Source organism: Ovis canadensis, chromosome 21 (assembly GCF_042477335.2).
Source record: "Ovis canadensis isolate MfBH-ARS-UI-01 breed Bighorn chromosome 21, ARS-UI_OviCan_v2, whole genome shotgun sequence".
Lineage (NCBI taxonomy): Eukaryota > Metazoa > Chordata > Mammalia > Artiodactyla > Bovidae > Ovis > Ovis canadensis.
The window spans coordinates 65,560,988-65,586,513 of NC_091265.1; the positions used below are offsets into that span (position 1 = coordinate 65,560,988).

General features: G+C 64.7%; 1 protein-coding gene and 1 long non-coding RNA gene across 4 annotated transcripts in view; one reads left to right on the forward strand and one right to left on the reverse strand.

Annotated features, from left to right (window-relative positions):
• LOC138426837 (uncharacterized) overlaps positions 1-25,294 on the forward strand; it is a 36,369-nt gene extending 11,075 nt beyond the window's left edge. For 2 of the 3 annotated variants that reach the window (XR_011251784.1, XR_011251786.1), the window contains exons 4-5: positions 4,573-5,791; positions 6,134-6,349. This is a non-coding gene — a long non-coding RNA (uncharacterized lncRNA). Of the gene's footprint in view, positions 1-4,572; positions 5,792-6,133; positions 6,350-24,418 lie in introns of those variants that run through there. The other variant, XR_011251785.1, reaches the window with a different exon arrangement.
• On the reverse strand, positions 1,838-22,656 carry TSPAN32 (tetraspanin 32). The gene is made up of 9 exons (XM_069565755.1): positions 22,205-22,656; positions 17,716-17,830; positions 16,912-17,009; positions 11,203-11,277; positions 5,619-5,720; positions 5,112-5,198; positions 3,678-3,761; positions 3,424-3,494; positions 1,838-3,032 (listed from the first exon to the last, which is right to left on the reverse strand). The coding sequence occupies exons 1-9, from the start codon at positions 22,607-22,609 to the stop codon at positions 2,834-2,836; spliced, it is 1,236 nt and encodes a 411-aa protein (XP_069421856.1). The 5' UTR covers positions 22,610-22,656; the 3' UTR covers positions 1,838-2,833.
• Positions 25,295-25,526: the final 232 nt, after the last annotated feature.

The following is a 25,526-nucleotide window of genomic DNA, read 5'->3' on the forward strand; positions in this document are numbered from 1 at the left end:
ATGCCGGGCCTCCGGGAGCCCGGCCTGCCCCCTGCTAGCAGGTTCACTGACGTGAGACCCCTTGTGGGCCAGGAATCTCCAGAGAAACCACACCAGTGGGGTGCATGCGGGCTCACTCACTCAGTCGTGTCCGACTCTTTGTGACCCCCTGGACTGTAGCCCACCAGGCTCCTCTGTCGATGGGATTCTCCAGGCAAGAATGCTGGAGTGGGCCGCCTTGTCCTCCTCCAGGGGATCTTCCCACCCAGGGGTGGAACTCCCATCTCTCGCGTCTCGTGCCTTGGCGGGCTGGTTTGTTTATTTTTTTTTTTTACCACGGGGGCCATCGGGAAGCCCACCAGTGGGGTATCTGTCTCTACACCCATCCATCCGTCCTTCATTCACCCACCCTTCCATCTCTCCATCCATACACCCGTCCACCTATCATCCAGCTATTTACCTACCTACCTCTCTATAAAATATGTACTACCAGGAAATAGCTCGCGTGGTTACGGGGCTGGGAATGACCTGCCGTGGGCACACTGGTGGCTCAGGAAGGCCAGCTTGGGGACGTCATCCAGCCTGAGTCTGGAGGCCTCAGCCCCAGCTGACATCGTGAACCGCAGTCTCAGGGCAGGAGGAGGTGCCTGGAGTCACCCCAGCTCAGGGGGTGGGGCCAGAGGAGGGGCGTTCTCCTTTCCCCCGTGGGTTCCGTTCAGGCCTCGGGGGACCGGCTGGTGCCCCCCAACACGGGGGAGGCTGCCTACTTTCCTGCGTCCACAGTTCAGTGCCAGCCTCCCCAGGAAACACTACCCCCGCAGCCGCCCCAGAAGTCACGTCCCCTCCGGCGGGTCATGCCGGCACACTGCTGAACACGGCCCTCCCGCCACGGGAAGGGCAGCGACGGCTCCACCGGCTGCCCGCGCCCTGCATTTGGATTGCCCGGTGCCTGCGCCCGCACTTCCCTTATTCACCAACTTAACGCCGTGCTGCTGGGCTAGCTCTTCCCGGATCCCTGTTTCTGGGCAAGGACCTGGCCTTACAGAAAGAGGAGCAAGGCAAGCAGAGGTGCCCTGGGCTCCCCGAGAGCCTCCCCGTACCCGGCTCCTCAAGGAGGAGACCCCATGGGACGGCGGCCCAGCCTTGGCATCGTTTAGGACCACGGCGGGGGCAGCGGGGTGACAGTTGCCCTGTGTCCTCTGGACATGCTAGTCGATGCCGCCATCTCCCCCAAATCAGGATGCACAGCTGTGGAGGCCGCGGGCGGGGAGGGCCGCTTCCTGTGACTAGAATGAATGGGCTGCTCACATCCTGCCTCTCGCCCCTGTTGGTCCCTGCTCACCTGGTTTTCAGTCCCAGCAAAGGGATGCTTTGAGCAAAACAATGGTGACGTCGAGTTGGAAGGGGGAGAGTCTCCACCTGGCCCACCAGGGGCTCCTCGGCCAGTGGACTAAGGGGCCCCGAAGGGGGCCACGGTGATGGGGTCAAGGGGAAATGGGGTCCTGCTCCTGAGTGAGGGCGGGGTGAGGGGGTGATGAGGGTTCATGGCAGAGGTCACCACCGGGAGGACGCCTTCGTTCCCAGCACCCTCCCCACGAAGAGCGGGCCCGGCAGCAGGGGAAGCCGGTGAGAGGGCCCAGACAGGGGTGGGCGTGGGAGGGGAGCATGCAGCGGCCGCAGCTTCCGGCGCAGACCCTTCTCCTGCGCGCTCATATCCGATTCTAGATTCTACGAACTCTGACCAGGACACACCCCTCCCCTTCCTCTTTGGTTTTCGCCACGCTGCGCGGCCCCTGCACCGCCCGACTGCCAGGGAGGTGTCTGATACCAGCCCATTCCCTCTTCCCACCGCTGCTGGTGCCTTCCTTACAGTTTATTTTGTAAGATGAGAAGAGCAGAACCGGGAGAGGAACACGCCTCCCCAGAGGCCTTGGACGGTTACCAAACCCAGAACCGCGGAACCGCCCCACCAGCTTCCGGCGGGGAAGCGCTTCTGTCCCTGGGGAGCCGTCTTGTTCTGGGAGGTGTACTGCGGGGTGTGTGTGACTGCAGGCAGCGGGCATTGGTCACTTTGTCCGGGTTCGGCTGCACCTGACAGACGCTGCTCCTTACTGGGGAGGAAGCACACTCTGCAGGTTTCGGTGGGGCGGGGCCGCACCCCCTTGGTGGAAGCTCAACAGGCCGTGTTTCCTTCTTTGGCAGCTACGACGGGGCCCCCGAGCTGGGCTGGGCCAGTCTGGTGTCCCGCCCAGGGCTCTGGGGCTTGAGCCGAGGATGCCAGTCAGCAGGTGGTCGGGTGGTGGGCACAGGGGCGGCCACAGGCAGGATTTCTCAGACGCACCCCTGGGGCCGTGCGCATGGCGTCACTACATGAGTGATTTCTCCCGTCAACAGGGAAGTCACCCGGGTGGCCTCACGTATGCACCTGGGCCTGCAGATAGTCCTGCTTGGAGGGTCAGAGGGGAGCTGGAGCCCTCCTGCCTGGGACGTGAGCATGGGGGGCTGTATGAGAGGGGAAGTGGTCTCCGGAGCCGAGCAGCCCGCGGACAGCCGGCGCGGGGGCGGCCTCAGTCCTGACGCTGTGCAGAACTGAACTGTCCCCAGTCTGCCCGAGCCTGCCGCAGGTCCTCCCATCTCCCCAGAGCCTGGGCGTAGGGGGCCAGGGAGCCCTGCCAAGCCCGCCCTCTACTCCCTCTGCCCGCACTCTCAGCCCCCAGCCTCTCCCCAGAGTCTGCGGCTGACCCCCGCTCCTCCAACCCCCGTCTGCTTCAGTGGAGGTGCTGGTCTGGTCAAGCCTCCTCTCCCCCCACCCCCACCACGTGGAGGGAGACAGCTCCTCCCCCCGCAACGAGGGTCACATGCGAGTTGAGACCGCAGCATCTCCGCTTCCGTGGGTAGGCGGGTGGGTGTCCCGGAGCAGCAGAAGCTGACCCGAGTGTCTGCTTGGACTCAGATGGCCCCCGGAAGCGTCCGCTTTGGACGGGCGCTGAGACGGGGAGCTCTCCTGTATGTGTCTGTAGACTCTGGGCTCCTGGGGAGGGCAGCTGCGGGCCCTGAGGGGCAGAGGGATGGTGAGGACGCAGAGGGGCTGGGCCCGGAGGGCAAGCAGGTGCCCAGAGCAGAGGGGCCGGGTCAATGGTGGAGGAGCCCGCAGCGTGGCTGGAGGCAGGGGGCTGTCCTGGGGGCCCCAGAGATGCCGCTGTTAGACCTGGGGTCTGCGGGGGCGGGCAGGGGGCAGAGCCTGCCTGGCGGAGAGCTTGCTGCCCCCCAAGCGCCTCCTCTAGGATATCGGCCTGGGCCCTCGATCCAGGGGCCCCACAGCTGGGCAGAGGCGGGAGCAGGAAGGGGTGGTGCTCTCGCCCCCCCCCCACCCCGCCCGCACCTGCAGGCCCGCAGGACCCTTCTGGGGAGGTGGCGGTGGGGACGGGTGGTAGGCGGGCCTACCGTTGGCTCACGGAGTATCTGCCCGAGCGGATGCTGAACCAGATGAAGGAGCTAAGCAGCATTGCGTACACCTGGTGGGGCGGGGCAGAGCTCGTGTCCCAGCAGCTCTGGGGGCTCACCCCCACCCCTGGGGGAAGGGAGTCGGGGAGGCCCCGTCACGCCCAGGCCTGCTCTTCCCTGGTCCCCGTGCAGGGTGAGCCCTACGGGTCCCCAGGACCCTGGGGGTGGGGGCCGCGGGTGTCGGTGAGAGCTACCGTGAAGGCGAGGCCCAGGCCGATCAGGGTGGAGACGACGTTCCCCTGCGCCCTCAGGAAGCTCTGGATCCCCTGCAGGCAGTCCTGGGCAGAGGACAGCGTGTGGGCCCAGCCTGCCCCTGCCGGCCGGGGCTCGGCGCCTCTGCAGGGGCGTGGGGCCGCAGCGGCCACTGGGACCCAGGCTAGGGGTGCCACCTGTCCCGGGACAACCGCCCCGGGCTCCGGACAGGTGCTGAAAACAGCAAAGACGCTAGGATGGAAGCTGCCTCTGTGCGGATGACGGGCTCCAGAGGCCCAGCGGGGCCTGCCTCTGAGTGGCCCCTGAGCGTGGTGTTGGGCTGTGTGTCTGCCCCCACTGAGGGTGAGGAAAGGGCACTGGCTAACAGGGAGGGGCGTTCTTGCTGCATCCGGAACCTCCCCGGCCTCCCCAGGGCATGGTGTCCACCGAGGCACCTTGTCTCCAGGAAGAGGGAGGGGAGGGGCCCGCCCCTGCTCTGAACCACTCAGAGGCGGCCTTCGGCTCTGGGGAAGGACTTGGCGTTTGAGGGCAGGCTGGGGCAGGGGGTGCGGTGGGGCAGGCAGGGTTGGGTTCTGAAGCCCGAGGTTGAGGGGAGAGGACGCCGGCTTGGTATCTGTCTATCCGTCTGCCCCTGAATCCCTTTGACAAACTCTCATCCCCGCCCCCACGGCTGCACTTCCTCTTGGAAGGCGACCGGGGGTCCGCCCTCCTGCCCCCTCCCTCAGGAGTCCCTCCCCACAAGGCCTTCACTGTCTCCCATGTCACCTGCCATCTCAGAAGGTGCAAGAAGCTGGCCTTCACCCCCACATTGTAGGCGAGGACCTGGGGCCTCCCCCATCCCTCCTCTGCCCTCACCACCCCTCCCACCCCCCACAGCACCAGGGCCCAGGGCGCTGTGTTGGCTCCATCTGGGCTGGGCCTCCAGCCATTTGCATCCTCCTGTCTGTTTCTTGGAGGGTGGCCAGGAGCCTCTTGCCAGAGATGGGGTGAGTTTGTTCCTGACCGGTGGGGGAAGGGAGCCAGGGGTTGCGGGGAGGGGAGGCCACTGTCATCGGGAAGAAGAGGCTCCCTGCCTCCGAAGCCCTTGTGGCCAGATTCAGGCCCAGGCTGACCTTCCAGGAAATGTCCTTCCGGCTTCAGGGACCCCGGCACAGGCGGAGCTGTCCACCGTGCTCTGTGGGCGCTCAGCCCCTGGGTCTCCTACCTTCCCCTGCCCTTCTAGGGGATTCTGACGGGAGGGTCTCAGTCCCCCAAGCTGGGAGCTGTGCGAACGAGTGAGCACCCGGGCCCAGCCCGGGCAAGTGAACCCAGCCCAGGCCAGCCGCCTCCCTGGGATGGTCTGGGGGGCCAGTGGGTGGGTGTCTCCCTGCTCTGGGGCTGAGGCCCCAGGGATGGCGGCGGGCCCCTCCTCTCACCTGTCTGGCAGCCTCCTCCCCCTGACACAGGCCAGCTTCTGAGCCCTCCAGGAGCCCGAGGGGTGAGCGCTTGCCGCAGCACCGGAACTGCAGGGGCGGAAGAGGGAGGCGGTTTGCTCTGAGAACCCCAGGGGCAGAGGGGAAACTGAGGCACGACGTCCTCCCCCCCGCCCTGCCCCTGGCCAGGACGGGAGCTCAGGGCCGGGCGGCTGGCTCTGTAGGGGGCACCCAGCTCCCAGCAGCCTGGCCTGCGGGCACCGAGACCGGCTGTGCCACCTCCAGCTGGAAGTTCACGTGTGGACGCGGGCTCTCGCACTCTGCTCCAGCCCTGCGGACTCAGAAGCCGGGCCTCCCAGGGCGGAGGAAGACAGGCGCGCTCTGCCCTGCGCCTTGCCCCGCCGTGGCATCCGTGACCCGGGCCCTCAGCTCTGCACCCGGCCAGCTGGCTCTGGGGGGCTGCTCCCTTGTGGCCCTTTTCTGGATGGCAGGCCGCCCCCGCAGGCTCACCGTGTCCTGGATGGCCACCAGCTCCTGCCGCCCGCTTCCGGACACGCTCCTCAGCGCCCGCTCGTAGGCCCGGTCGTAGGCGTCCAGCACTGCGTCCTCCACCTGTGCAGAGGGCACCGGAAGGCCGTGCTGGTGAAGCTCACATTCCTGACGGACCCCCCGACGACCCTCAGGTGCTGAGCGGTGCTCAACCGGCCTCCTCCTCTTGCTCCCTCGGGACTGGGCCCCCCAGGAGCAGGGCCTGCATCCCCCGGGTGCTGGTCACAGGCGTTCCCATGCTCCAGCTGTGGGGACCTTTCCCCAAGAATGATTGTTGATGCCACTCTCGCTCCCGGGGGTCCTGCAGGGTAAACCAGCTGTTGTCTTACGGTGGGAGGAGGGCCTGGCCTAAGTGTCCACCTGCTTCTGTTGATCTGAATATGGACAGTGGGGAGGGAGAGCGGCCTGGGGGAGATGGCCAGGGGCCGCCTCGTGCCAGAGTTCAGCTCACAGGGATGCTCCGGGTCTTCCCCCAGAACCATCCGGTACGTTCCAGAAAGCCCAGGCAGCCGGGGTCCAGGAAAGGCCTAAGAGCCCAGGGCTGGCCATGGGCACCAGGGCTGACAAGGGCCCTTGGGGCCGACCGAGAAGAGCAGCAACGAGGGCCTGGCCGGCTCTGCCGTCGCTCTGTGCCCACTCCCCAGGCCCCCTTCCGTCTGCCCAGCTAAACGTCCCCTCCTGTGCCTTCTGAAGCGCCTTTTCCTTGCCAAGTTACTTCTCCAGAGGCAGTCTGGAATCGTGCGTCCTCCAGGGAGTCTGGTGATTGTGCTGGGGTCGCTGGTCTGGCACGGGCAAGGCCTCTGAGCTCCCCTGCCCTCCTTCCCCGCCTCAGAGACCCTGAGCCCTGCCTCCCTGCCCTTCCTGCCCCCGAGTCGTGTGCCCGCTGGGATAGGTGGGCGGGTGCTCGGGGGTACCCTGCTCTGGCCACTCACCCCGCCCTCCAGAAGGGAAGCGGCTTCCCCACTCCCAGCCTGGGGGACTTGGGGGCAGGTGGGCGGGGGGCGGTCTTGCCCAGTGCTGCCCGAAGCCCCTGTAGGGACAGGTGGATCTGCACCCCCAGCATCGCCCTCAGAGCTCATCGCCCTCTTGGTGAGACTCAGATCTCTAAGCCTCCCAGATGCTCCAGCCGCTTTGTTCCCTACCCGAGGGGGAGGTGGGCAGCGTCCTGGGCGGGGGGCCAGGCGCTGGGCCAGCCACGCCTGCAGGAGGCCTGGCGAGGGGCCCTCTCCTGGGGGTGGAGACCGGCTGGGCTGTCCTAGTCTCCGTGGGAGGAGGTCTCGGGGGAGCCTGTGGGGGGAACAGAGCCAGCCTGGGGTCAGGGGTGCAGGAGGCAGTGACGAGGGCCAGCCCCCCTTACCCCCCACTAGGCCCCAGGGAGACCCTGGCCCCTCTGAGGCGAGGTGCTGCTACCAGGAACACTGGCTGGAGGGCACGCCCACTGGGACTGAGCTGTGGGTTCTTCCCCCTCCTACCTCCCCACCCCCTCCCGACCCCAGAAGCGGCGTCCACGAGCTCCTCCTTCGGGTGAAGAGGTGGTTCCGACAAAGCCACACGCCTGCCCGAGACCCCTGGCCTGGACGTGGGGGCCGGTCTGACTCTCCCGAGGCCTGGTGCCTGGGCTCAGGGGCCCCGTGTGTCTCTAGGAGAGAAGTCCAGGGGTGCTGGGAGGTCTCAGAGACCCTTGGGCCCTGAGGTTTGGGTGCTCCCTGCAGGGCGCCCTAACCCTTAAGCCTCATCTCCCAGGGCTCCGGGGATACCCCTCAGGACGGGGTTTCTAGGCTGCTGAATGCAAAGCAAGGGCCTGGGGTGTCCCTGCTGGCCCAGCTCCCCATGAGGACCCCTCCCAACCTTGCCACTGGCCACGCCTCCCATGGGCTGCTAACCCGCCTGGCGGGGGGTGCCTGGGGGGCCAGGGCCGTAGGAGCTGCAGGCGGTGCGCACAGCAGCACCCCCCCCCCCCCCCCCGTGGCCCAGGGCCGCCTCTGGCAGCTACTGGACCATGGGGGCGGGGAGTGGCCTCGAAGGGCGGGGCCCAGCCCGGGAGCTGGGGGACGGGCAGCCTTTCACCAGCTCGGGCACCGCCGCACTCAATCCGTGCCTGAATTATTAAGCGGGGCCTGGCAATTCATCACCCGCATTCCTGTCTGGGGACTGGGCAGAGCGGCTCTCAGGCGCCCTCAAGTCCTGTATTCACAGCACGACCGCCTAGTCCTGCTGAATGCCCGCCAAGCTTCAGGGCACCTACCAGGGCCTGAGGCTGGGAGGGGGGCCGGGGGCCGGGAGCGGGGGGTGGTCAGGGCCTGCAGGATGGCTCTGGGGCCACCAGAAGTCATGGGCATCCTCAGGTAGATGGGCCATCTGGACCCCGTGTTTCAGGATATCTCAGGGGGTGCCAGGGGAGAAACGGGGGTGAACAGACCTCTTAGAGCAAACCACGCGCCCCTTGAGGGTCTCTGTTCCTGCCTCTAGGAGGACCCCATGGAAAGAGGGATCTGCTGGCCAGGGTTGGCCTCGACGCCAAGGCCCCCCAGGTGCCCGGGGTCAGGGGCACAGGACAGGCGGCTCCTCAGCCCCTGCCACCTGGGGCCCGCACCCTCGTGAATGCGGGTGACGGAGGTCAGACCTGGGCTCGGCGGCTGCAGGCGGGTTCCGCTCGTCCCTTCCCCCATGCTCGTTCATTCCCGCACACAGGGGGGTCTTCACACTCCTTTACAGACGAGGACACGGAGACCCAGGAAGGTGGCCGATCGCCCAAGAGCGCGGGACGCAGGGCTGACCCCACCTAGGCCCCCCTGCGCCCACTCAGGTGTGGCAGGAAGCCCCAGCCCCCACTGGGGCCAGCCAGGGCCCTGAACACTGGACCCCAAAGGCCAGCGGCAGCACAGCACAGACCAGAATGATTTCTGTTGGGGGTGGCGGGGGCCGTGCAGGGAGGAAGCCCAGCTGGGTCCTGTCTGCTTCCACCCCTTCCCCTTCCCAGAGCGGGAGCCCCAGAAGGGTTTCGGCCTGTGGGCCCTGCCCCTGCAGAACCGCCAGCCCTGGGCTTGGAGCTGTAAACACGCAGTGTCAGAGTCAGGAGAGGGGGCTGCAGCCGCCCTGGCGGAGCTGCCCGGCCGGGCACCCTGGCAGCCGTCGTGGCAGGGACCGCCCGCGTGGTGAGCCTGACCTCGCCTGGCCCAGCAGCTCCCGGGGGGTGGGCCAGCAGCTCGACACTCCTTGGTCTCTGAGAGCCGAGGCTGCCTTTCTGGGCTCCAAGTCCCCCAAGAACCAGAGGGAATGCCCTTTTCCCCTCTGATCAGGGGTGGGTGACCCCAGATGATGCCAGGGTGGTGGTGCACAGTTTGGGGTGATCTTTGGGCAGCTACGGGAAAAGAGGCTTTGACTCAGGGCTAAGAGTCCCGACGGTGGCCCCCTCTTGCTCCGGCTCTGCCAGGGTGACCTGGCCCCTCCCCACCCCCATGGGCCTGAGCCCCTCCCTCTGCAGACCGAGAGGATGGCACCACCCTGCAAGGTCTGGGGATGCCCCCTCAACTCTGAGGAGTTCAGCGGTGGCGGGGGGACGGGGGAACTAGGCCCGCACTGCGGGTAAGGCAGGGCAGGGCCAGAGTGGGTAAAGAAAAAGGGTGGAAGTGTGAGGCGCTCAGTCGTGTCCGACTCTTGTGACCCCGTGGACTGCAGCCCACCAGGCTCCACTGTGCGCGGAATTCTCCAGGCAAGAATCGTGGAAACCAGGGCTCGAATGCGGCTCTCCCGCGCTGCAGGCAGACTCTTTACCCACTGAGTCTCCAGGGAAGCCCTCCGGGCCTTAGAGTGGGTAGCCACACACCTGGAAGCACGCAGCACGAGCTGGGTCTCCTGACCCAGCCGTCCTCTGCATGTTGCATGAATGTCTTGGGGTGCCCTGCAGCCAGGGGCCGGGGCCGCCGGGATCTCTGATACACGGTCAAACGTAGGCCGCTGGTCAGCTGCCTGCACAGGGTTTTGCCTGGAAACCCAGGGTCCTCCAGGGCCCCCCGAGTGGCTAAGTCGGTAAAGACTCTGCAATGCGGGAGGCCTGGGCTCAATCCCTGGGTCAGGAAGACCCCCCCACCTGGAGAAGGAAACAGCAACCCACTCCAGTATTCTGGCCTGGAAAATCCCGTGGCCAGAGAAGGCTGGCGGGCTACAGTCGCAAGAGTCGGACACGACTTAGAGACTAAACCAGCGCCCAGCAGTGTCCTCCAGCAGGACTGGCCGTGGTCTCCCCGGGCTGGTCCTTAAGGGGTACAGGGGAATCTGAAGCCCAAAGAGAGGAGGCAGGCGTGCTCGGGGTCTCAGAAAGTCCGTCCAGACAGGGCTTGTGGGGCTGGGCTCCCCAGGGACTGCTTTGGGGTCTGGCCTGGGCTGGCCTCCCACAGGCAAAGCCTGGGCCTGGGTTCTCCTGCCTGGCTTGTGTCCGCTCCCGGGGACTGGGTGGAGGCCTCTGCAGGCGCTGGCCACTCAGCCAGGGAGCAGCGAGGGGGTGAGAAGCCCCTTTGGGAGGGGCACCCAGGGGCTGCCCTTCAGACTCACAGCTCGGCTGGGGAGCGAAGCTGAGCCAGCCTCGCTCTGTGCTAGCCAGCCTCGCTCTGCCCTGGCTGGGATCGGCCACATGGACCCGCGGCGCCCCCTCCTCAGCCGACTCTGGACCCTCCTGGCCCCACCAGTCCTCGGCCTCTGCAAACAGAAGCCCATCTGGGGCTGCGTCCCCCATCTCTCTGGATCTCTCGGGCACCCATTTCCTCTGTCTGACCACAGAAGTTCTGACCTGGTCTGGGAGGCCTCAGCTCTGCTCATGGACTTGACCAGTCCCGTTTCCCAGGCAGGCTTTCAGCTCTGACTCAGGGCCTGGTGTTCAGGCAGAATTTCTGGAAGGCCAGGCTGCCCCCGCCCCTGTCACTTGGGAGCGGTCCCTCCTGAGCTGTGGTCCTGCCCTCCTCCCTGGGGTAGCACCCACCCTAGACCCGGGCCCGCAGGCTTCAAGCCCTGTTGTCCGGGGGCCAGCATCCCACGTGACTGCGTTATCTCAGAACTGGGGCCTCCCTCCCTGCCAGCTTCGAGCTGCCCTGGGGTCCCTCCGAACCAGCAACACCCAGAGACATAGGAGTGGGTGGACGGAGGAAGGAGAGGAGAACGGAGCCCCCCGAGAGGAGAACGGAGCCCCCCGAGAGGGACCCACACCCACCATCGCCTGTCCTGCAGCCCCTGCGGCGCACAGGCCTCTCTCCCAGCCAGGCCCGGCCCCGGTCAGAGGTGCAGCCCTTGACGGCGCGTTTTCTGGAGCCGACCCCCCCAGTCAACCCTGCGGGCCTGGGAGGCTCCCCTCCCTCAGTCCCCCAGGTGCCATCTTCTGAGCCCCGGGGGTCCTGCCCCGTTCCTGCCCCGGGAGCTGCCGCTCCCAGCCCAGCAGAGGGCCAGCCCGCAGGCAGAGAGTGTCCCCAGCGTGGCCCCCATACCTGCCTGCCGCCCCCGGTGGCCGCGGGAGAGGGAGCAGGGGCCCTCCCCCGCGGGACGGAGCCGCGCTCACCTGAGTGGGGCTGTGGGCCCTCCAGAAGGCCGCCTGCACCAGGGCGCAGAACACCAGCGCGAAGCTCAGGAAGGCCTGTGAGGGGAGGAGGCACGCTGAGTCTGGCTTTGGCTTCCCAGGGCCCCAGGGAGGCGGCGGTCAGGCCCCGGGATGAGGAAGAACCCTGCCCTCTGCGCCTGCGGCCGGGAAAGGCACTGACCCCAGACGGGCCGGGCGGGCCTTCCCTGAGCCCGAGATTCAGATTCAGAGCAAGCACCCCCTTTCAAGTGGTCTGGCCTGGAGGGGCGGCTCGGGGACGCTGGCTGCACTTGGAAGCGCTGCGCTTAGTCGCAGTCCTGTCCGACCCTGCAACCCCATGGGCTGGAGCCCGCCAGGCTCCTCTGTCCGGGGGATTCTCCAGGCAGGAATACTGGAGTGGGTTGCCATGCCCTCCTCCAGGGGATCTTCCTGACCCGGGGATCAAACCCGGGTCTCCTGCATTGCAGGCAGATTCTTTACCGACTGAGCTATCAGGGAATCGCTTGGATAGGAAGGGCCTTTTCCAGAAGGGACAGCTGGTTTTGCTTGGTTTTCTGAAACAGGCCTCCCAGAGGTTCTGGAGCTGGCGTTCTAGCCAAGAGCATGGCCCGCTGGCCACCCTGAGATGGGTGACTCCCAGCAGAGGTGCTCCTCTTCCCACCGGTGTGCTCCCCAGGACCCAGCAGGCCGGTCCACCTCCTGCCCATGCCCGGGCCTCGGGCTCTGGTGGACCTTTCCTCACAGGGGTTCTGAAGCTGATGAATATTTGCTCCCTCCCGGGAAATACACACACGTCCGCAAAGCTCTTTTGCGGGTCGTTTCAGAGGCTCACCCCAGGCTGCCCCGGGGACGGCCCCCGCTGTGGCCTGGCTGGTACTCTGTGCTGGGGATGCTCCCATTCAGGCCTCGGGCTGAGCCTCCTGCGGGAGCTCTGGATGGTCAGTCCGCCTGCTGACCACCTGGCCCAGGGGTCTGGAGTCCGGTATCGCTCCTTCCCGGGAGCAGGACTGTCTGGGGCCGGTGTGGCCAGGCTCTCCCAACCCAGGGCCTTGCTGGGGTGACACCAGAGTCCACGGCCAGCACGGGGTCCATGGCCAGCATGGAGGGACACCCAGGTGCAGACGGGCACACAGGCAGTGCCCGGGCTGGACGGGGACGAAGAAGACTGTTCTGCTCCACACTTGGTTGGGGGGCTGTGTCCAGGAGATGGGGGGTCCAGCCCACCGGCTCCCAGACTCCATGCAGGGACGGGGACCTCCAGCTCCGCTCAGGGGCGGGAGGCCCACCAGCTTCCACCTCACGTTTCCTCCTGCTTGCCCAGGGGTCCACCAGGCCTCAGTATCCAGATGGCTCTGGGATGCCTCTTCCTCCCCTCCCTCCTCCCGCTCCTCCTCCCTCTCTTCCCTCCTTCCCTCTCCCCCTCCTCCCTTCCCTCTCTTCCCTCCTCCCCTCCCTCCTCCCCTCCCTCCTCCCCTCCCTCCTCCCTTCCCTCTCCTCCTCCCCCTCCTCCCTGTCCTCCTCCCCTCCTCAATTCCCTCTTCTCCCTCCTCCCTCTCCCCTCCTCCCTTCTCTCTTCTCCCTCCTCCCCTCCCCCTCCTCTCCCTCCTCCCCTCCCTCCTCCCTTCCCGCTCCTCTTTTCCCTCCTCCCTCTCCTCCTCCCCCTCCTCGATTCTCTCTACTCCCTCCTCCCTCTCCCCTCCCCTCCTCCCTCTCCCCTCCCCTCCTCCCTTCCCTCTCTTCCCTCCTCCCCTCCCCCTCCTCCTCCCCCTCCTCCTCTTCCTCCCTCTCCTCCTCCCCTCCTCAATTCCCTCCTCCCTCTCCTCCTCCCCCTCCTCCCTCTTCTTCTACTCCTCCCACTCCTCCTCCTCCCACCCCCAGGCTGGACAAGGGTCCCTTTCCCCATCTGGAAGCCATTGCGCAGCACTGCCTCCCAGGCTAGAGGCCCGGAGCCAGCTCAAGGGACTAGCATTTTCCAGGAACTGTTCCATTCCCCGGGAGAGGGAGCATCACTCCAGCCCGCCCGCCTGCCCGCCCATCCGCCTTGCACGGAGGGTCCTGGGTGGCACATGGGCCGCCTGTGCGCTGAGGCATTGGGTGCTGTGGGCCCCATGCCCGCCGCCCTCTCTCCTGATTCTAAACAACAACATAAATAAATCCAAATGGCTTCCTTGGCGCAGCGGCCAGCCCTGCTCTCAGCCGCTCATTTCCTGTGTGCGAGGCTCGTTTGGGAGGGGGCGGGGGCAGGAAGGGGAGCAGCAGGAAGATGGGGGGCAGGACGGGAAAGATCGCCCTCTCCTAGCCCTCCCGGGGGGCTCGCACGCTCCTGACACACACAGAGGCGAGACACAACACCGCACCCCGGGGTGCACACAGGCCCCCCGCTCACCGGGTGGGCGCGGGATGGGGTCCCCGGGCCCCCTGCTCCCCCTAACCCGCCCAGGGGCAGTGCTGGGCTCCCGTCTTGTGCAGCAGGAGGCCAGTCGTGGGGCCCAAGCCGCGTCCCGGGCAGGGAAGCAGAACCGAGGCCCTGGTGCTCCGGGGTCCCTGCCCCAGAGCAGGGCGCAGAGCGCGGTGGTCGGGGGAGCGGGGGAAGAGCCCGGCCAACAGGAGCCTTCGGCAGAAGCAGCTTCAGACCGCGGCTTTGCGCCCAGCCCCATGGCGCCCCCTGGCGGCGGACGCGGCAGGCTGTCCCCGCCGGGACCTCGGGGTCTGGGCCCGCTGCCAGCAGCCTCGACCTCCAGCAGTGAGCCCCTGCGGCAGCCCCAGGCCTCCGCGCTCCCCTCCGGGGGACAGTCCGCTTGCCTGGCCGGATGCCCCGGGGCCTCCCTCCCTCCCCAGGCCAGGTTGGTAGCACGGCCCGCACTCCTGTGGGGTCCTGGTTGGGGTCCAGCTGCCAAATGGGCCTTAGCACACCAGGGCCCGGCCCGGCTCTGGGAGGCGACTCTGCCCCGGGCCCTGGAGCGCCGCTCAGTGGTGTCCGACTCTCTGCGACCCCGCGGACTGCAGCCTCCTCTGTCCATGGGATTTTGCAGGCAAAGATGCTGGAGTGGGTTGCCATTTCCTCCTCCAGGGGATCTTCCCGACCCAGGGATCAAACCTGGGTCTCCTGCATTGCAGGCAGATTCTTTACCCACTGAGCTGCCTGGCCTTGGAGATGTCTGCAACCCAGGAGTCGCTCAAGGCGTTTGCTGACACTGCTGGCCGAGAACCCCGCCAGCCGTGGGGATCCAGAAGGCTGCCAGGGAGCCCAGGGCTGTCAGCTTCAGGGTACACCTGGGGAAACACAGCCCCCAGCAGGAGCTCCCCGGGGGGGCACCCCATGAACTGCTCCAAGGGTAGGGGTGGGGTCTGCAGGCAAAGAGAGCTGGCAGCGGGAAAGTGGGACCGCAGGGACCCGTGGAGTCCCAGGAAGGCTGGACTTGGTGTTTTGGGGAGCCTGAGAGGGACTGGGGGTGCAGCTGGCGGCCCAGGGCACCAGCCAGAAGCTGAGGCCCCGGTTCAGGCGAGAGAGGGCAGCTTGAGCCCACAGCGGGCAGCACAGTCCTTGGGGAGGCGGGGCTGGCAGCTGCAGCAGGACAGGCCACTGGAGGAGCAGGTATGCGGGCAGCAAGGGCCCCTGCAAGGGGCGAGATCGGGGCAGGGGAGGGAGCCCCACCACCGGCAGCTGCCACGGAGGGCGTGCCGCTCGGGAGGAGCCCGGGGTCTAGGGGCCATGGCCAGTCCTGACCTACAGGGGACCGATTGGGCCCGGCCTCGTCCCAAAGGGAGGAATTCATCCGAACTGTGTTCCCAGAGCCTCCTGTGTCACAGAACCAGACTGTCCCGAGCCTCTGACCAGCACCTAAGGCCAGGAGGGCCAACGCTGCCTTTCAAAGCCCCCGTGGATGATGGGGGTGAGGTAGAACGCCCATCACACCACCCCTGGGGAAGGGTGCCCAGGTGGAGGGGTCCTGACTCTCCTGGGTGGAGGGGGTCCCGAAAGTCCCAGGTTGAGGCGTCCTGACTCCCGGGTGGGGGTGTTCTGACTGTCCTGGGTGGAGGGATCCTGACTCTCGAGTGGAGGGGTCCTGACTCCCAAGTGGGGGTGTTCTGACTGTCCTGGTTGGAGGGATCCTGACTCCTGGTGGGGGGGTCTTGACTCTCGAGTGCAGGGGTCCTGATTCCCGGGTGGAGGGGTCCCGGCTGTCCCTGGTTGAGGGGTCCTGACTCCTGTGTGGAGGGTCCTGACTCCTGGGTGGGGGGTTCTGACTGTCCTGGGTGGGGGGGTCCTGACTCCCGGGTGGAGGGGTCCTGACTCCCAGGTTGGGGGGGTCCCGACTGTCCTGGGTGGGGGCATCCTGAATCCCAGGTGGAGGGGTCCTGACTCTGGGATGAGGGGTTCTGACTGTCCTGGGTAGAGGGGTCCTGACTCCCAGGTGGGGAGGTCCTGACTTCCAGGTGGAGGGGTCCTGACTCCCAAGTAGGGGGTCCTGGGTGGGGGGTTCTGACTGTCCTGGGTGGAGGGGTCCTGACTCCCTGGTGGAGGGGTCCTGACTCCCAGGTGGAGGGGTCCTGACTCCTGGGTGGGGGGTTCTGACTGTCCTGGGTGGGGGGGTCCTGACTCCCGGGTGGAGGGGGTCCTGACTCCTGGGTGGGGAGTTCCGACTGTTCTGGGGGAGGGGTCCTGACTCCCAGGTAGGGGATCTTGGGTGGGGCGTTCTGACTGTCCTGGGTGGAGGGGTCCTGACTCCCGGGTGGGGGTGTCCTGACTCCTGGGTGGAGTGGTCCTGACTCCCGAGTGAGGGGGTTCCGACTTCCAGGTGGAGGGGTCCTGACTCCCAGGTAGGGGGTCCTGGGTGGGGGGTTCTGACTGTCCTGGGTGGGGGGGTCCTGACTCCCGGGTGGAGGGGGTCCTGACTCCTGGGTGGGGGGTCCTGACTCCCGGGTGGGGGGGTCCTGACTCCTGGGTGGGGAGTTCCAACTGTTCTGGGGGAGGGGTCCTGACTCCCAGGTAGGGGATCTTGGGTGGGGCGTTCTGACTGTCCTGGGTGGAGGGGTCCTGACTCCTGGGTGGGGGGTTCTGACTCCCAGGTGGGGGGTCCTGACTCCCAGGTGGGGGGGTCCTGACTGTCCTGGGTGGGGACGTCCTGACTCCCAGGTGGAGGGGTCCTGACTCCTGGGTGGGGGATTCTAACTGTCCTGGGTAGAAGGGTCCTGACTCCCGGGTGGGGGTGTCCTGACTCCTGGGTGGAGGGGTCCTGACTCCTGGGTGGGGGATTCTGACTGTCCTGGGTAGAAGGGTCCTGACTCCCGGGTGGGAGTGTCCTGACTCCTGGGTGGAGGGGTCCTGACTCCTGGGTGGGGGGTTCTGACTGTCCTGGGTGGGGGGATCCTGACTCCCTGGTGGAGGGGTCCTGACTCCCAGGTGGGGGATCCCGACTGTCCTGGGTGGGGGCGTCCTGACTCCCAGGTGGAGGGTTCCTGACTTCCAGGTGGAGGGGTCCTGACTCCCAGGTAGGGGATCTTGGGTGGGGCGTTCTGACTGTCCTGGGTGGAGGGGTCCTGACTCCTGGGTGGAGGGGTCCTGACTCCTGTGTGGGGGGTCCTGACTCCTGGGTGGGGGGCCTTGGCCATCCCACACCCCTTGGGCTTTGCTTTCCTTAGGGACATGAGCGAGGTGGGCTCCCTCGGCCCCCAGCTCGGAGCACTCACCGCAGCCATGAGGCCCCCGGCGCCTCTCACAGTGGCTGCGGCGCTCAACATGGCCCCCAGGGTCAGGAGTGCAGCCAGGGCGATTCCAGCGGAGAAGGCTGGGGGCAGAGAGAAGTGTCAGGGTGCCCAGCAGGGGTCCTGGGTGCGCAAGAGGAGGCTCCTGGGGGCCCTGAAGGGGCCTCGTCTCCTCCGCATGGATGTACCCCCTCTTCCTGCTCTGCCCCTCCCGCCCGCCCCCTCTCCCTCCCCCAGGGACCATCAGAAGCCCGTCCCTGCCCCCAGGCCCAGCTGACAGGCTGGTAATCTTATCAGTCCAGGCCCGGCCCCAGGCTTCCTGCTCCTGGGGCTCTGGGGTTTGGGGCTCGAGATAAAAACGGGAGGCCTGGGGCTAGGACCGTGGTAACCCCGCAAGCCTCCGCTTTCACTGTATCTGCCCTCCTCAGCCTCTGGTGGTCTCTCCCGGGGCCAAGACCCCCAGGGGTGGGGCTGGGGGGATAGGATGCCATCTCTGTGAGCTGTTCAAGGCCTCATCGTGGGCGAGCACCCCTTCCTGGACATGGAGGACGGGGCCTGGACACCTCCCGACATACCCACGCTGCCCCAGGGGCCCAGGGAAGACGCAGGCAGAAGCAGGCCCTGCCCAGGGGAGCTGGGACCTCACAGCAGCCCCTCCTGCCTCTGACCCCGCTGCCTGCCCCAGCCCCGCTCCTCTCAGCAGTCCTCACCCCAGCCCAGGGCTCCACCCCAGCCGCCTTTGCTCCTGAAGCCCCCTCCGCAGCAGTGGCCGCCCACCGCCCCACTCACCCCAGTGGTGCAAGGCCTCATAGGTGGTCCTGTCTGTGGACACGGAGCTGATGACGGCAAAGTGGGGCCCAAAGTAGCTGAGCACAGCTGTGGCGGCCATGGCGGAGCCCAGGAGCTGCGGGCAGGCACGTCCAGCCGGTGGGCGCGGGGCTGGGCGCCGCCCCCCACCAGCCGTCTCCGGCATCCTGGTCTCATGCGGCAGGGTCAGCTGCAGGGCTTCCCAGTGTTCCGGGGGTGGCCTCGGGGGTCTTTGCTGCAGACACCTACCCCCACACCCTCACACACAGACATCCCTCACAGAGACCCTGCCACACACACACACACCCCATCACAGACACCCACCACACATACACACCCCATCACACACAGATACCCCGTCACACACACAGACACCCCATCACACACAGACACCCACCACACACAGACACCCCATCACACACACAGACACCCCATCACAGACACACACACTCCATCACACACACAGACACCCCATCACACACACACAGACACCCACCACACACAAACACCCCATCACACACACAGATACCCCATCACACACACATCCAGTCACACACAGACACCCCATCACACACACACAGACACCCACCACACACAAACACCCCATCACACACACAGATACCCCATCACACACACATCCAGTCACACACAGATACCCCATCACACACAGACACCCCATCACATACACACACCATCACACACACAGACACCCCATCACACACACAGATACCCCGTCACACACAGACACCCACCACACACAGACACCCCATCACACACACAGACACCCCATCACAGACACACACACTCCATCACACACACAGACACCCCATCACAGACACACACAGACACCCACCACACACACACACCCCATCACAGACACCCACCACACATACACACCCCATCACACACAGATACCCCGTCACACACACAGACACCCCATCACACACAGACACCCACCACACACAGACACCCCATCACACACACAGACACCCCATCACAGACACACACACTCCATCACACACACAGACACCCCATCACAGACACACACAGACACCCACCACACACACACACCCCATCACAGACACCCACCACACATACACACCCCATCACACACAGATACCCCGTCACACACACAGACACCCCATCACACACAGACACCCACCACACACAGACACCCCATCACACACACAGACACCCCATCACAGACACACACACCCCATCACACACACAGACACCCCATCACACACACACAGACACCCACCACACATACACACCCCATCACACACAGATACCGCGTCACACACACACACCCAGTCACACACACAGACACCCCATCACACACACACACCCAGTCACACACACAGACACCCCATCACACACACACAGATACCCCATCACACACACACACCCAGTCACACACACAGACACCCCATCACACACACACACCCAGTCACACACACAGACACCCCATCACACACACACAGACACCCCATTATACACAGACACCCACCACACACAGACACCCCATCACACACACAGACACCCCATCACACACACACAGACACCCCATTATACACAGACACCCACCACACAGACACCCCATCACACAGACACCCCATCACATACACACACACTCCATCACACACACAGACACCCCATCACAGACACCCACCACACATACACACCCCATCACACACAGATACCCCGTCACACACACAGACACCCCATCACACACAGACACCCACCACACACAGACACCCCATCACACACACAGACACCCCATCACAGACACACACACCCCATCACACACACAGACACCCCATCACACACACACAGACACCCACCACACATACACACCCCATCACACACACAGATACCCCATCACACACACATCCAGTCACACACAGACACCCCATCACAGACACACACACTCCATCACACACACAGACACCCCATCACACACACACAGACACCCACCACACATACACACCCCATCACACACAGATACCCCGTCACACACACAGACACCCCATCACACACACAGACACCCCATCACAGACACACACACTCCATCACACACACAGACACCCCATCACACACACACAGACACCCACCACACACAAACACCCCATCACACACACAGATACCCCATCACACACACATCCAGTCACACACAGATACCCCATCACACACAGACACCCCATCACATACACACACCATCACACACACAGACACCCCATCACACACACAGATACCCCGTCACACACAGACACCCACCACACACAGACACCCCATCACACACACAGATACCCCATCACAGACACACACACTCCATCACACACACAGACGCCCCATCACACACACACAGACACCCACCACACATACACACCCCATCACACACAGATACCGCGTCACACACACAGACACCCCATTATACACAGACACCCACCACACACAGACACCCCATCACACACACACAGATACCCCATCACACACACACACCCAGTCACACACACAGACACCCCATCACACACACACAGACACCCCATTATACACAGACACCCACCACACACACACAGACACCCCATTATACACAGACACCCACCGCACACACACAGACACCCCATCACACACACAGACACCCCATCACACACACACAGACACCCCATTATACACAGACACCCACCACACAGACACCCCATCACACAGACACCCCATCACATACACACACACTCCATCACACACACAGACACCCCATCACAGACACCCACCACACATACACACCCCATCACACACAGATACCCCGTCACACACACAGACACCCCATCACACACAGACACCCACCACACACAGACACCCCATCACAGACACACACACTCCATCACACACACAGACACCCCATCACACACACAGACACCCACCACACACAAACACCCCATCACACACACAGATACCCCATCACACACACACTCAGTCACACACAGACACCCCATCACACACACAGATACCCCATCACACACAGACACCCCATCACACACACAGATACCCCATCACACACACAGACACCCCATCACACACAGACACCCCATCACACACACAGACACCCCATCACACACACAGACACCCACCACACACAGACACCCCATCACACACAGACACCCCATCACACACACAGATACCCCATCACACACACAGACACCCCATCACACACAGACACCCCATCACACACACAGATACCCCATCACACACACAGATACCCCATCACACACAGACACCCCATCACACACAGACACCCCATCACACACACAGACACCCACCACACACAGACACCCCATCACACACACACACCCCATCACACACACAGACACCCCATCACACACACAGACACCCCATCACACACACAGACACCCACCACACACAGACACCCCATCACACACACAGACACCCCATCACACACACAGACACCCCATCACACACAGACACCCCATCACACACACAGATACCCCATCACACACACAGACACCCCATCACACACACACATACCCCATCACACACAGACACCCCATCACACACCCTCTTGCACACACATACATCCCACCACACACGCACAGACATCCCATCACACACACACACCCCAATCACACAGAGACACCCCATCACACACAGACACCCCATCACACACACAGACACCCCATCATACACACAGATACCCCGTCACACACATAGACACCCCATTATACACAGACACCCCATCACAAACAGACACCCCATCACACACACAGACACCCTATCATACACACAGATACCCATCATACACACACACCCCATCACACACAGATACCCCATCACACCCCATCAGACACCCTGTTGCACACACATACATCCCACCACACACCCAGACATCCCATCACATACACAGACACCACACACACACACAGACACTCCATCACAGACAGACCCCACCACACACACAGACACCCATCACACACAGATAACCCCTCACACACACAGACACCCCATCACAGACACAGACCCCACCACACAGACTCACATTCACATCCCCCCCTTGCCAGCACAGACACTCACTGTCCAGCGCCTCCAAGGGCCCAGAACCTCCGATGGCCCCCTTGGTGGACCCCCCCAGCCCTCTCAGCTCCCCCTCTCTGTGAGAGCACTTCCAAGGGCAGGAGGCCAGCCCCCAGCCCGCTCCCCTGGGGGACCCTCTCCGACCCCAGTTCCCCAGCCACCCAAGCCCCTCAGACCTCCAGCAGGCCCCTTGCTGCCCAGCAGGAAAACGCACACTACTTGCGGGGCACCTTTCGCCGCCGAGACTTTGCCCCCAGGACCCCAGGTGCAGGCCCACGGGGGCAGGAAGGCGGGTGTGTGTGTTAGGGGGAGGACCCACAATTTTGGAGAACCAGGAGCATGGCGCACCCCACCCCCGCCACCTCCTGCCCAGCCTGCCTGTTACCAGAACAAAGAGGCTGGTGGCCAGCATCTGGCATTTGGCCACCCTGACTCGACCGCAAGGCTCCATGTAGGTCCGGCTGCTCTCCTCTGCTCTCCACTCCCTTCCCCAGCCTCTCCTCCCTCCCCCTCCCCTCCCTCCCACTGTGGTTTTGGTTTCCAGCTGGGTGGGGACCTCAGATAGCAGTTGCCCGCTGAGGAGCTGGGTTAAGTTGGTCACCCATCTGCCTGTCAGCATACCCAGGAACTGCGCCTCTGGGTGGCCCAGAAAAAGGGCAGGGAGGAAGGGGAGTGGGGGCAAGGTCAGCTTCCGCCCTCCTGCCGCCCCTCCCCTGACCCAAGCCCCCAGGACACGAGCAGGTAAATGAGGCCTCCCTGAAGGGTGTGCCCTTGCTCCTGGCAGGGCCATGGAGGACCCTGGGAGGAAGTGGGCGAGTGAGAGAGGGTGCCTGGGTGGGGGTGAGCTTCCCGTCCTGGGAGTGTGCAAAGGCTGGACCCGCAGTGAGTCCTGCCTGGGGCTGCTGTCTTTGCAGGACTTTGGGGGAGAGGCCGTATGTGAACTTCTCTATCGAAACACTGTCTTACGAAACACCTTTCGAAATGTTCTGTGACATCAAAATTTTCCAAAAAGCCACTTGATTTTTGATGCTTCAGCAGCACAGATGAGTAATTTAGAGTGGAGTGTGCAGGGGGAGGGGGCCGGGCCCCTCTCTGCACCCACGTTGAGGCTCTGTCGGAACACGAGTCTGTGATTAAATCTCCTGACGCGACCCTGGGGCTGTGCTCGTGGGCGGCTGGACCCAGCGCAGCCTGGGGTGGGGCACGTGGTGAGCCCCCGGTCTGGGTCCCTTCTGGGCCAGCTGGAGCAGCAGGGTCCCCCCGCTGCGGTCCTCCAGGGCTGCCTGGGCACAGCTCCCCTCTCGTGCTGAAATCACCCCTCTCCCACATCTCATCATGTGGGTCCTCAGGGCACTCGGGGGCCTCAGCTAGGGAGGACAGGTGCCCCAGACAGCTGTCACTGTTTCTGCGGTGACGCCTTGGCCTTCTAGAAGCCAGCAGAGTGCGGCCTGTGCTAGCCAGCAGCTCCGCCACCTCCTTCCTCTCCCTGTTTAGAGCCGGGGCAGCCAGGACCCCTCATCCACCCCATGCCCCCAGCTGCCCCTTGGTGCCGAGAATCCTGCCCCGCGTCCACAGGGGCAGGAGGGGGGCCCCGACGTCCCAGCCTGGGCTTTGAGCTGGTGAAGCCAAGCTGCGGCCTGAGGGGCCAGCGGGAGTGGAAGTCCTGGATGGGGGTAGGAGTCGGGCCGTGGGCTGGGGGCTGGCCGCCTGGACCCGCCCTCCTGCAGAGATGAGACAGTCGCCACCGTGCTGGCCTCGCTTCTGGAACTGTCTGCCTCTGACTTGGAAGCAGATGTCCTGACCTTTTCCCAGAGGTCAGAGCTGGCTCCTTGACCTGGCTTGCCGAGTGCTGACGCTGCGCCGGGCCCCTGGCCCAGGTGACCTGACCACGTTTCCCCACATCAGCCCCTCTGCGGGCAGGAAACGAGGCTTCCCTGGGGACCGGGCTGCTGGGGACTGAACCTGGCCCAGACCCCCTCAAGTCCAGGCCTCTGATTGAGGCCCCCTTGCCCTGGGCCCGCTGCCTGGACAGGGAGCCTGACCCACTTGGGGAGCCATCCACACCTGCCCCAGGAAGCCCGTTTCCACTCCCTCTGGCTCCAACAGCCGGTCAGAGACAGGAAATGACGTCTGGAGGGGAAGTACTGGCCTCGCCCGGCTCCCTGACCCTCAGCCCCTCGCCGTCCCCTCTGGCACCCAGGGTGCCCACCCCTCCTGAGGGCAGGGCAGGCTCGTGGGAGCCAGCAGGGCGCAGAAGGCAGCAGCTTCTGTCGGAGGTGCTGGGCCGGGGGACAGATGCCCACCCTGCACGGGCCCTGTGCCAAGGGCCCCGCCTGAGCTGCCTGGGCCGCTCCTGTGTCTGTATCCACGGGGCGGGGGGAGGGGGAGGGGTGTGTGTGCGTGTCTGTATCCACGGGGTGTGCGTGTGCGTGTGTGCGCGCGTGTGTGTGCATGCGTGTGTGTGCATGCGTGCGTGTGCGTGTGTGTGCGCGTGTGCGTGTGTGTGCACTCACGTGCGTCTGTGTAACGGTCTTTGCCGGCCAGTGACCTCCTTGTTTCTCCCTCTTCTGGCCTCATCTAATAATTGTTCGGTTAATAGGAAGCTGTCTTGTCAAGGGAGCTGGCTGACCGGGCTCCCCGTGGCCACAGCTGGGGCGCATTGAGCGACAGGCTAAGTAACAGACTGATGAGAACCCGCGATGCTGAACGACATCCGTGATCCGTGCTGGTCCAGAGGTGATGAGAACCCGCGATGCTGAACGACATCCGTGATCCGTGCTGGTCCAGAGGTGATGAGAACCCGCGATGCTGAACAGACATCCGTGATCCGTGCTGGTCCAGAGGAAGGATGCCACGCCAGTGGGGGAGGAGGGAGACGGCCTGTGCAGAAGAATCCAAAGGAGCGTGCGTGGAGCCTCCCCCGTCGGGGGGAAGCACCTCCTTCCGGCCCTGCCTCGGGCTCTGGCCATCGCCCCTCAGCCAGGCGATCACAGGCAGCACCGCCAGGGTGAGCCGTGTCGGGGGCTGTGTCGATGGGACGCGACAGGTGGGCACTTCACCCCTGCGTCTTCCTGCCCAAACGCACAGCCCTTGTCTGACTGCAGCCCAGACAGCTGGCAAACCCCAGCAGAGGGGTGTCCTCCTGTGCCCCTGACCCCCACGCGGCCAAGGTCGTCGAAGCTGTCATGGGCCAGAGGAGCCCAAGGAGACGGGACAGCCAGTGGGTGTGGGTCCTGGGGTGGGGTGCCGTGCGGAGCAGGGCCAGCAGGCAAGGACTCGAGAACGCTGAGAACCACGTGGGCTCTCGTCAGTAACAGTGGAGCCCTGGGGAGTGACCCGTTGTGACCGACACCCCGCACTCCGCTCAGACACTGGTATTGGGAGGCGGTAGGCGTATGGTGGTATCGGTGAACTTATCTTTGCAACTCTCCTTTGTAAAACTATCCTCAAAGTTTATTTAAAAAACGTGGTGTTAGCTGCCGCCTCCGTCTCAGGGCGCAGAGGTCCCCAGGCTCCTTGGGGTTGGCTCTGCCGGTCCGCTTCCTGGGGCGTTGAACTCTTGGCCCCAGGCCTGACCGAGCCCGACTCCACTAACTGCTCGTCACCAAGATGTTCACGGACTCGGTGATGTCACTGTCCCCCTCTGCCCCCATCTACCCACTGCCCTGTCCCCTGCCCACCTGTCCCCCATCCACGAGTTCCCCTGC